The sequence below is a fragment of the Poromitra crassiceps genome (assembly GCF_964638095.1).
Source record: "Poromitra crassiceps genome assembly, chromosome: 17".
In the NCBI taxonomy this organism is placed as follows: Eukaryota; Metazoa; Chordata; class Actinopteri; order Beryciformes; family Melamphaidae; genus Poromitra; species Poromitra crassiceps.
The window spans coordinates 19,243,975-19,256,844 of NC_139635.1; the positions used below are offsets into that span (position 1 = coordinate 19,243,975).

At 44.9% G+C, this 12,870-nt stretch overlaps 1 protein-coding gene across 1 annotated transcript in view; it reads right to left on the reverse strand.

Annotated features, from left to right (window-relative positions):
* Positions 1–12,870, reverse strand: part of LOC310791721 (glycogen debranching enzyme-like) — an 88,130-nt gene that overhangs the window by 23,858 nt on the left and 51,402 nt on the right. The window contains exons 12-17 of the mRNA XM_083653375.1: positions 12,635–12,822; positions 8,537–8,660; positions 5,724–5,887; positions 1,855–1,956; positions 1,506–1,661; positions 1,170–1,320 (exon numbers count right to left, since the gene is read on the reverse strand). Coding sequence (XP_083509501.1) covers positions 1,170–1,320; positions 1,506–1,661; positions 1,855–1,956; positions 5,724–5,887; positions 8,537–8,660; positions 12,635–12,822 — 885 coding nt within the window. The remainder of the gene's footprint in view (positions 1–1,169; positions 1,321–1,505; positions 1,662–1,854; positions 1,957–5,723; positions 5,888–8,536; positions 8,661–12,634; positions 12,823–12,870) is intronic.

Below are 12,870 nucleotides of genomic sequence, written 5' to 3' on the forward strand. Positions count from 1 at the left end.
GCGGTTGAAGATGGATGGATGGATGGATGGTGTGCCTGCCTGCCTGCCTGTGTTGTGTATGATTCTCAGCTTGCCATTTGCTCTATTTTGGACGAACACTTCTAACACCACAACAACTTTTAACACACTCTTGCAAACAATCAAAAATGCAGAGTCAAGAAAAAGAGTCATTTCTCGGGACAGACTTTCGACTTGCATCAAAAATCTGCCGGCAAGCTCCGTGAAGAGCTGTGCAACAGCGCTCGCAGGTTGCATTGTCGCATGCTGCCATTTACCCGATCAAAATGAAGTGAACGTGACCGGTGTGTAGTCAAAACTTACCATTTTCAGCGTGTAGCAAGTTGCTACTTGCTACTAGCAACGAGCTAGAGTTGTTATTGTTGTTTCATAGCGACGGACGGATTTGACAGCGACACGCAGGGAGCGGAAAATAAATCCATTAATGGGCGGAGCCGGTCGGTTGGAGCCAATGGCAGAGCTTGCAGGGAGCGGAAAGGGATTTTCTTCCGCTGCCAACGGAGCCCCTTGAGTTCCGTTTACTCAGACATTGAAACGAGCCTGCCCCCAGAGGTTAGAGAATTAATTTTTTTCTATTTATTTTTTTAACCGATGGGTTCCCAGATTGGGAAAAAAGTAAGACAGAATCTGATTTTCAGCCGTTCTTTCTGATGACAAAGTCTTGAAGATCCCCGGTGCGTGGTTCTTCTTTTTTTAAGCTTGTCTGCAGTAGCATGCTAGCAGTAGCATGCTAGCTCCCTACCAATAACAATTTAAGAGTTATTCTTTTGCCTACACAGTGACATCACGCTCTGTTTGAGGGTGCAAGTAACGGATGCTCCAGCCAATCAAATGCTCCGTGAGCACCTCTTCTTCCTGGATCCTCCACATTATTAAACAGTCCGGCTCCTTTTCATGGCTCGGGAACAAAAAAAACAAACAAAAAAAAATATTTGTCTTCATTTTTCACAAGGTGTGGTTGCTGCAGGGCCCTGCACCGCACCACTTCACCATAGCTTTGTGCTAGAACTGAAAAGGAGCAATCGTTTCAGAGTCCATCTTGCTCTCTCTCAATGCGGAAAATGCACCTCCGAGAGCCTGGCAGATTTGGCCCCGCCCCCGAATGTCCATATATGTGCGTCTAGAAGAAGAGCATTGATCCTCCGACCTACCCGGTATGAACATGGGCGGGACGTTGCTGTAGTACTCGTGGGTTTTGGGGTTCCAGAAGGCCGTCCTGCACACAGCCACCACAGACTGGTGGGTGCTGGGACAGTGACGAGTTACTGCCACGATATCGGCGTCCACCTGGTCCACGTACACCTGGACAGGAGACAGGAAGAGGAAGCGGTGTCACACAGGACCCCTCGAGGTGATATCAGGATCACTTCCTAGAAGATGAAAGAGTTCTTGCAGTTTCGCTAAAAGCCATCTTTGCGCGCCCTGTTCCAGGAGGTAGGACTGAGTCAATAATATGGTGTGTCCTTCTCTTCAACACAACAGCCTACCTGTATGAAGCCCTGGGCAGCCAGCTCCTGGTGCAGGCGGTTGAGTGCCAGTTTCCCAGCAACGATGCCCGTCTGGCTGCAGACCTCCCCGGCAGAGGTGGGGGGCGCTGTGGGGTTCCACTTGGGGTACAGACGCTCCTCCTTTACCACAGAGATCTACAAGACACACACCCACCAAACACGGTCAGAAAGTGCATTACATCTGACAATGTGTGAACGTGTAGATCTAGCTCTATGTATATCACGTGTGTGTGTGTGTGTGTGTGTGTGTGTGTGTGTGTGTGTGTGTGTGTGTGTGTGTGTGTGTCTGTGTGTGTGTGTGTGTGTGTGTGTGTGTACTGTACGTAACCTGATGTGGTACTAATTCGTCGTATCCTCTGGTGGAGCCAGTAGCACAGCAGGCCATAGAGACGATCGCAGAACTGGGCAGGGAGTCCAACGCCGAGCGCAGCTGCAATGCAGAGAGTGGCACACAAGCAGTGGGGTCACATGGAATTCAAATATGGCCGCCTGAAATTTCCAGTATTCAAAAAAACAAACAAACAAACAAACAAACGAAACACATCCTACACTTTCACTTCCCATCGTAAAAATGGTGTTAAAATAAAATGCAGGAAATTGTTAACTGAGTTTTGGCATATCTTGATTCCCTGGATCCATGATTCACGCAACCACACGTGAGCAGCGCATTCCACGATGCACACGACCAGGCTACGTGCATTCCCACGCTCAAACATAAACAGCAAAGTTTGCAAGAAGATCAGAGCGACAGAACAAAGGAAAGAAAATGGAAAGATTCCTTCGCCCACCTGTGTCCCCCATGAAATCTTCAATCAGGGCCGTAGGTTTGATTTGGAAAGTGGTGGGGACATACGGTAAATTTGGGAAGGGGGACTCTGGACCTTGTACCGGGTCCCGGGGGCATGGGGCCCCCGCAAGAAAATGTTATACATTTGAAAGTGAAATACATCGATCCGGTGCACTTTGAGAGCAAAATGAAGAGGCTAGATCTATGAAGAACGACACACATCCCATTAATATCCTCTTATGTGATGTGGCTTTACAATGATAAAGAAAATAAATTCTCTCCCTATATATCTGCATACAGGGCACTATATGGTAGAATACTGCTGGCTTAAATACAATGGCCAATCTATACCAAAATCACTTCCAGGGGAGAACTCAAGTAGAAAGTAACATTGTAGGCATGAACAAAAATAAAATAAAATAAAATAAGGGGAATTTCGCAACTTTGATTGGAATGATGTTCAGCCAAGACAATACCTAGCCAATATAAGCCGCGGCAGCCAAAGATATATTCAGCCATACATATTATGTATAATAAATAATCAAAAGTATATATATATACGGTATATATGTATGTGTGTGTGTGTAATATATATATGTGTGCGTGTGTGTATATATATATATATATATATATATATATATATATATATATATATATATATATATATATATATATATATATATATAAATATATGAATTATTGTCATGGCTGAACATCATTCCAATCAAAGTTAAGGAATTCCCTTTTTATTTTATTTTACTTTTGTTTATGCCTACAAAGCAAATGTTACTTTGTACTTGAGTTCTCCCCTGGAAGTGATTTTGGTATAGATGGGCGATTGTATTTAAGCCAGCAGTATTCTACCATATGACCTGTATGCAGAATATATAGAGAGAGACATTTATTTTTTCATCATGGCAAAGCCAAAGCACAGTAAAGGGATATTAATGTGTGTATTTCTTCATAGATATACAATTCTAGCCTCTACATTTTGATCTCAAAGTGCACCAGATTGATGCATTTTACTTTTAAAATGTACAAAACTTTATTCCGGGGGAGGGGGGGTGGGTGGTTGGGGACATGACCCCGGACCCCCCCTAGAGGGTCAGCGTCCACCCACCACAATCTCTCCAAATCCTGTGGGAAACACTGACCATTTTATTTTTTTCTACCAGATGGAAAACCTCATACTGCAACAGGTCATAGTGCAATTTCTTACCTGTTCACTCCTCTTTCCTTTACCTGCCTGGCCTGGGCTTTCTCGCTTTCTTTTTCTGCCTGTCTCTGAGGTCTGTATACATGTACAACAAAGCTCAATGAAAACCTGCTGCTTATTTTACATTATTTACCTTACAAGTGTAGCTCTATGTAGTGCAGGCTACAGCTACCTTACAAGTGTAGCCCTATTTAGTGCAAGCAACAGCTACCTTACAAGTGTAGCCCTATTTAGTGCAGGCTACAGCTATCTTACAAGTGTAGCCCTATTTAGTGTAGGCTACAGCTACCTTACAAGTGTAGCCCTATTTAGTGCAGGCTACAGCTACCTTACAAGTGTAGCCCTATTTAGTGCAGGCTACAGCTACCTTACAAGTGTAGTCCTATTTAGTGCAGGCTACAGCTACCTTACAAGTGTAGCCCTATTTAGTGCAGGCTACAGCTACCTTACAAGTGTAGCCCTATTTAGTGCAGGCTACAGCTACCTTACAAGTGTAGCCCTATTTAGTGCAGGCTACGGCTACCTTACAAGTGTAGCCCTATTTAGTGCAAGCTACGGCTACCTTACAAGTGTAGCCCTATTTAGGGCAAGCTACGGCTACCTTACAAGTGTAGCCCTATTTAGTGCAGGCTACAGCTACCTTACAAGTGTAGCCCTACAGTATTTAGTGCAAGCTACAGCTACCTTACAAGTGTAGCCCTATTTAGTGCAAGCTACAGCTACCTTACAAGTGTAGCCCTATTTAGTGCAGGCTACAGCTACCTTACAAGTGTAGCCCTATTTAGTGTAGGCTACAGCTACCTTACAAGTGTAGCCCTATTTAGTGCAGGCTACAGCTACCTTACAAGTGTAGCCCTATTTAGTGCAGGCTACAGCTACCTTACAAGTGTAGCCCTATTTAGTGCAGGCTACAGCTACCTTACAAGTGTAGCCCTATTTAGTGCAGGCTACAGCTACCTTACAAGTGTAGCCCTATTTAGTGCAGGCTACAGCTACCTTACAAGTGTAGCCCTATTTAGTGCAGGCTACGGCTACCTTACAAGTGTAGCCCTATTTAGTGCAAGCTACGGCTACCTTACAAGTGTAGCCCTATTTAGGGCAAGCTACGGCTACCTTACAAGTGTAGCCCTATTTAGTGCAGGCTACGGCTACCTTACAAGTGTAGCCCTACAGTATTTAGTGCAAGCTACAGCTACCTTACAAGTGTAGCCCTATTTAGTGCAAGCTACAGCTACCTTACAAGTGTAGCCCTATTTAGTGCAGGCTACGGCTACCTTACAAGTGTAGCCCTATTTAGTGCAGGCTACGGCTACCTTACAAGTGTAGCTCTATTTAGTGCAGGCTACGGCTACCTTACAAGTGTAGCCCTATTTAGTGCAGGCTACGGCTACCTTACAAGTGTAGCCCTATTTAGTGCAGGCTACAGCTACCTTACAAGTGTAGCCCTATTTAGTGCAGGCTACAGCTACCTTACAAGTGTAGCCCTATTTAGTGCAGGCTACAGCTACCTTACAAGTGTAGCCCTATTTAGTGCAGGCTACGGCTACCTTACAAGTGTAGCCCTATTTAGTGCAGGCTAGAGCTACCTTACAAGTGTAGCCCTATTTAGTGCAGGCTACGGCTACCTTACAAGTGTAGCCCTATTTAGTGCAGGCTACGGCTACCTTACAAGTGTAGCCCTATTTAGTGCAGGCTACGGCTACCTTACAAGTGTAGCCCTATTTACAGTAGTGCAGGCTACGCCTCCATGTCATGTTTTGCAGGGAGCAAGGCAATGTTAAACTGTGTGTTTTTTGAATAGAGAGACAACGTAATAGCCTAAATGTGGTCTAAAACAATTTTTTACTTGCAACATAGTATTACAAACTACAGTATTAACAAATTAATTTGAGCAAAAAATTGTCTGTTTTGAATGTCTGGGGTCACTAGAGTTTTGTGACATCAAAGTGAGGCCCAAGCCAAAAAAGGTTGGGAACCCCTGGTCTAAATGAGCTCTGTGGGGTTGAGAACATCAACCCCACATTGGCTGAACTCTAACAGAAACCGACCTGGATCAGAACATCGACCCCACATCGACTGAACTCAGAAACCCACCTGGATCAGAACATCAACCCCACATCGGCTGAACTCTAACAGAAACCCACCTGGATCAGAACATCGACCCCACATCGGCTGAACTCTAACAGAAACCCACCTGGATAGGACACTCGTTGTCGTGGGTGACGTCGAGGAACATGGCGTGGGCGATGGAGGCCGTCAGGGGGCGGAGACTGGGCTGAACAAAGGCTCCTACTGGCTCGCCTCCGTAACGGTAGACCAATCGGCCCTCTTCGTGGCTGTCACCGGCTGACATAGCCTCTATGGGGGCAGCGATGGACACAGATGGGAGTGTATAACTGTTATCGCCACTACATGACAGAGATATGTATATCATTTATATCATCGACTGATACATTGGGACAGTCACACACAAAAACATTGGAACAACAGACATCACAACAATAACTGAGATAAATATTAGATATTAGAGCTATAAAATCAGCCAAGTATTTGTAAGCCCACACAATTACAATCTTAATATGCTTTAGTGGTACTACCACCTTATAAGGCCCATACTGAGCAAAGCCTATTAAGATTGTGAAATCCATGTACAACTTCCATACTTACCATCAATAAGCAGTTATTAAGAGGTTATTACTATCGATAAGCAGTCATTAAGAGGTTATTACTATCGATAAGCAGTCATTAAGAGGTTATTACTATCGATAAACAGTCATTAAGAGGTTATTACTATCGATAAGCAGTCATTAAGAGGTTATTACTATCAATAAACAGTCATTAAGAGGTTATTACTATCAATAAGCAGTCATTAAGACGTTATTACTATCGATAAGCAGTCATTAAGAGGTTATTACTATCGATAAGCAGTCATTAAGAGGTTATTACTATCAATAAACAGTCATTAAGAGATTATTACTATCGATTAGCAGTCATTAAGAGGTTATTGAGGGACTCTTAGTGGCCTAGAAGTAGTAGAATATGGTCATGCAGAATAACGGGGCTGTGTTCACAGGAAGCTTTTTTTGTGTGCTTTGGAAATCATGTCCGCTTCCAATGTGCACAGACACACAGTGAACAGACACAGAGTGCACAGACACACAGACACACAGTGCACACACACACAGTGCACAGACACAGACACACAGTGCACCGACACACAGTGCACATACACACTGTGCACAGATACACAGTGCACAGACACAGTGCACAGACACACAGTGCACAGACACACAGTGCACAGATACACAGTGCACAGACACACAGTGCACACACACACAGTGCACACACACACAGTGCACGCGGATCGCTTATTTGTTGCTTTCGGATGGTGAACTTTTCTGCTTGAGGCGCCCAGAGCGCTCCGGCCAAAAACACTAGCCACCGAGAGCGTTTAAACACCAGGGGCCAGTTGCACCAAGTGGTCTTACGACTGGTCTTAACTAAGACCGACGTAGGAGTTACGACCAGGCATAGTTAAGACCACTTGGTGCAACTGGTCCCAGGTGCTCCAAGAGCGTCCTTACCATCGAGAATGAATTGCAGAAAGGCGCTTGGCAGCTAAAAAAAAACACTTCCTGTGCACACGGCCACTTAGACATTAATAGGCACTTTATATTGACTAGTAAACAGCCATTACAGTGTTTCCCCTACCATTCAACGAGCCCGCCAGGCCCGCCAGGCCAGAAAAAGAATTGCAAAAAGATTCTTGAAAAAAAAAAAAAAAAAAATCATAATATATTATATATATATATATATATATATATATATATATATATATATATATATATATATATAATATATTATGATTTGATGATAATATATTATGATATATATATATATATATATATATATATATATATATATATAAATATATTTATTTATTTATATTTATTTATATTTATTTATATTTATATTTATATATTTTCCTACTCTCCCCACAATTTCAATACAATACAACAATACTAGTGTTGACAGTAATAGAAGATGCCAAATCATTCAAAACGATAAGCATTTTGCTTTTAGGAGCATCGTGCCAGCGTGCGGCGCTGTTCCAAAACGTGCCAACGTGTGTCGTTGCCTGGGAAACGCACATCCCATAATACAACTGTTCACATCGCATGCCATAATAGCATGATGGTACGTGGGATGCCATTGTGAACATAGATGCGAACAGGTTAGCTAAAAGTTTAGCGTCGCCAGCGAAGGCCCCCCCCACCGTTGCGGTCTGGGTATGTTTCGAAATCCCTCCAGGCCTGAAAATGTTTCTAGGGGGGAAACACTGCAATATGTTACTAATAGGCTATAATAATAATAATATACTAATATTGCTAATGAGCAAGTAGTTGATGGTGTATACGTGTACCTAAAGTGTTACCATGAATATATGTGCATTATGTGTGTGTGTGTGCGTGTGTGTGTGTGCGTGCGTGTGTGTGTGTGTGTGTGTGTGTGTGTGTGTGCGTGTGTGCGCGTGTGTCTGTATTTGAGTGTATACCTCGTATTAGCGATGTAATCCCTAGTCTATTAACGAAGACGTTATCCAGATCCTCGCTGCCGGTGAACAGTTCAGCCGTCACGTACAGGTTAGGGCACACGAGCCTGGCCACGTCCAGCATGAACTGACCAGCAACACACCAAGACCAATGCAGAGCAATGCACAGCGGGGGGCGGGAGGGGAGGAGGGGGGGGGGTGAAGTGAACAACAAAAGCAGATTGGAGAGAGGGAGAAGGAGTAGGAGGAGGTAAGTAATAAGGTAAGTAATAGGTAAGTAAGTAAGTAACAGGTAAGTAATAGACAGAGAGAGAGAGAGAGAGAGAAAGGGAGATCGTGGATGGTTGGGTATGGAGAGGCAGAATGCAGAACAGAGAGAGAGAGAGAGACAAAAAAAAACAGAAAGAACAATGTTAGCTCATGCGTGTTTGGTCTGTCTGCGTGATGCGCTGTACCTCGTATAAGGCTGGTAATTCCCAGTCGGTTAACAAACACATTGTCGAGCAGCTCGCTGCCTGTGAACAGCTCGGCTATCACATACAGATTGGGTCTGACCGCTCTGGCTGCGTCTAGCATGGCCTGGACAGCCAATACATGGCCATCGCCCATCACATGGAGACAGGGAGAGAAAAGGAAGGGTTACATATTGGGCCGATGGTGTTCTTAATGAAAATGCTGCTATTCAATGTGGCCCACCTGCGATTCGGTGTAGCTTTCTGCCTGACCACAGCTACATAGTCTGTAGGTTCCTGCCTGACCACAGCTACATAGTCTGTAGCTTCCTGCCTGACCAGTGACCACAGCTACATAGTCTGTAGCTTCCTGTCTGTAGCTTCCTGCCTGACCACAGCTACATAGTCTGTAGATTTCTGCCTGACCAGTGACCACAGCTACATAGGCTGTAGCTTCCTGTCAGACCACAGCTACATAGTCTGTAGGTTCCTGCCTGACCACAGCTACATAGTCTGTAGGTTCCTGCCTGACCACAGCTACATAGTCTGTATGTTCCTGCCTGACCACACCTACATAGTCTGTAGGTTTCTGCCTGACCACAGCTACCGGTACATAGTCTGTAGCTTCCTGCCTGACCACAGCTACATAGTCTGTAGCTTCCTGCCTGACCAGTGACCACAGCTACATAGTCTGTAGCTTCCTGCCTGACCACAGCTACATAGTCTGTAGCTTCCTGCCTGACCAGTGACCACAGCTACATAGTCTGTAGGTTCCTGCCTGACCACAGCTACATAGTCTGTAGCTTTCTGCCTGACCACAGCTACATAGTCTGTAGGTTCCTGCCTGACCACAGCTACATAGTCTGTAGCTTTCTGCCTGACAACAGCTACATAGTCTGTAGGTTCCTGCCTGACCACAGCTACATAGTCTGTAGCTTTCTGCCTGACCACAGCTACATAGTCTGTAGCTTTCTGCCTGACCACAGCTACATAGTCTGTAGCTTCCTGTCTGTAGCGTCCTGCCTGACCACAGCTACATAGTCTGTAGCTTTCTGTCTGTAGCGTCCTGCCTGACCACAGCTACATAGTCTGTAGCTTCCTGTCTGTAGCGTCCTGCCTGACAACAGCTACATAGTCTGTAGGTTCCTGCCTGACCACAGCTACATAGTCTGTAGCTTTCTGCCTGACCACAGCTACATAGTCTGTAGCTTTCTGCCTGACCACAGCTACATAGTCTGTAGCTTCCTGTCTGTAGCGTCCTGCCTGACCACAGCTACATAGTCTGTAGCTTCCTGTCTGTAGCGTCCTGCCTGACCACAGCTACATAGTCTGTAGGTTCCTGCCTGACCACAGCTACATAGTCTGTAGCTTTCTGCCTGACCACAGCTACATAGTCTGTAGCTTTCTGCCTGACCACAGCTACATAGTCTGTAGCTTTCTGCCTGACCAGTGACCACAGCTACATAGTCTGTAGGTTCCTGCCTGACCACAGCTACATAGTCTGTAGCTTTCTGCCTGACCACAGCTACATAGTCTGTAGCTTTCTGCCTGACCAGTGACCACAGCTACATAGTCTGTAGGTTCCTGCCTGACCACAGCTACATAGTCTGTAGCTTTCTGCCTGACCACAGCTACATAGTCTGTAGCTTCCTGCCTGACCAGTGACCACAGCTACATAGTCTGTAGGTTCCTGCCTGACCACAGCTACATAGTCTGTAGCTTTCTGCCTGACCACAGCTACATAGTCTGTAGCTTTCTGCCTGACCACAGCTACATAGTCTGTAGCTTTCTGCCTGACCACAGCTACATAGTCTGTAGCTTTCTGCCTGACCACAGCTACATAGTCTGTAGCTTTCTGCCTGACCACAGCTACATAGTCTGTAGCTTTCTGCCTGACCACAGCTACATAGTCTGTAGCTTTCTGCCTGACCACAGCTACATAGTCTGTAGCTTCCTGTCTGTAGCGTCCTGCCTGACCACAGCTACATAGTCTGTAGCTTCCTGTCTGTAGCGTCCTGCCTGACCACAGCTACATAGTCTGTAGCTTTCTGCCTGACCACAGCTACATAGTCTGTAGGTTTCTGCCTGACCAGTGACCACAGCTACATAGTCTGTAGGTTTCTGCCTGACCAGTGACCACAGCTACATAGTCTGTAGGTTCCTGCCTGACCACAGCTACATAGTCTGTAGCTTCCTGCCTGACCACAGCTACATAGTCTGTAGCTTTCTGCCTGACCACAGCTACATAGTCTGTAGCTTTCTGCCTGACCACAGCTACATAGTCTGTAGCTTTCTGCCTGACCACAGCTACATAGTCTGTAGCTTTCTGCCTGACCACAGCTACATAGTCTGTAGCTTTCTGCCTGACCACAGCTACATAGTCTGTAGCTTTCTGCCTGACCACAGCTACATAGTCTGTAGCTTTCTGCCTGACCACAGCTACATAGTCTGTAGCTTCCTGCCTGACCACAGCTACATAGTCTGTAGCTTTCTGCCTGACCACAGCTACATAGTCTGTAGCGTCCTGCCTGACCACAGCTACATAGTCTGTAGCTTCCTGTCTGTAGCGTCCTGCCTGACCACAGCTACATAGTCTGTAGCTTCCTGTCTGTAGCGTCCTGCCTGACCAGTTTTAGCATCCCGTGATATACAGCTACTGTATGTTATGGTAAACATTTGATGTATACATTCCCCCAGGGCAAACTCTCACTCCACTGCTTTTTGTTAGGGGTGCGATGTACCACTGTACCACGTGGCCTAAATCGCTCTTCAGATTGGCGTATGTGGTAAAATGAGATCCATGAGGCGCAGAAGGTAAAGTTAGCTTGCTAAAGTCAATAGATGAAGAAGATGGACACTTTCACAGAGGAACTTGAGCGTATGATATGCGCAAACAAAAGCGAAAACATGGCGGCAGTCATGACACTTGGTAATACCTGGTGATTACTAGGAATGGGACGAGATATCAAAATGCTATTTATCGCGATGCTAATGCGATGCGTATCGTGGGGCAGATAAATTAATCGTGACATTACAGTAGCGTCATTTGATTGTGCTATAGTAAAGAATTTACGGTTTAGCCATCACAGTTTCGCAAGCTCTCCATTCAAATGATATTATTTACACCTCGTAATGACATTTGTATACTGTTGTTTACATTCTAGCAGGCCAGTGCCATAACTGACTCAAACGTAAACATAATTCCTCACAGTCACAATTTGTTTGTCTGTCAACTTTTTATTTAGTACATTGTATTGTGGTTGTATCGAATCCTGAACCCCACCTCGCATATCGATATCGAATGATATCGTGAAATAGGGGTGGGGGAAAAAATCGATACACCATAGTATCGCGACATTTTGCCTGACGATATTGTATCGATATTGCCAAAATAAATAAATAAATAAATTTGCAGGCCATGCCATGCCACCGGGCTGCTATAAACTTTCGTTCCAAGGCCAGTAAACAAACGGTAGCATATTTTCATTTTGTTTTAACAGTAACAGTTTTGTCATAACAGTAATTTACAAATTCCTCAGTTACTGAATGGGCTGCACAAGATGTTTTGTGCAAGTGAAGTGAAGTTGCATTGTTCAAAAACTACCTAAGTACAGTAGCCCACACACACATCCAGTTAAGGTGGACTGTAAGTAGACTGTAACAAACAGTTCAGTTTGTCAGGTGCATGCAACTATGACATGACTTTATGAAAGTTGTTGGTCTGTCTACTTGACGATGTTGCTGCAATAAAATGGTTGACGTCAGATGTACAGACTGGAAAATTGTTCTTATATAAACCAGATGTTGACAAAGTTTTCCTTTGGGGACATCATTTGCAGTTAAAAAAGTAAGAAATCGCAATATATCGAAATATCGCAATATTCAATATATCGCAATATTCAATATATCGCAATATCGGCGATATCGCAACATCGCAATACTATCGTATCATGACTCAAGTATTGTTTCAGTATCGTATTGTGGGCATCTGGTGATTCCCACCCCTATCGTGAAATAAGCACATCGTCCCATCCCTAGTACGTACCAGTAAATGTATACGTTTACCACTTTCCCACAGTAGAGTCAACTATATGACAATACCTCAGCGACGTGTAGAGGTGTAGAGTGGCAGTTGTCCAGGCGGACTCCGTGGAAATACTTGGCTGTGATCTCGGTGTATTTCTGCATGTGGGCCCACAGGTAGGGGCAGTCCTCAGGCCCGTTGCCGTAGCGCAGTTTGACGCTGTCGCCCCAACAAATCAGCTCCCGACGCAGGTACACATTGGAGCCTATAGGGCGGGGACAGATGCAACATCAGCATACCTCAATTCACACTT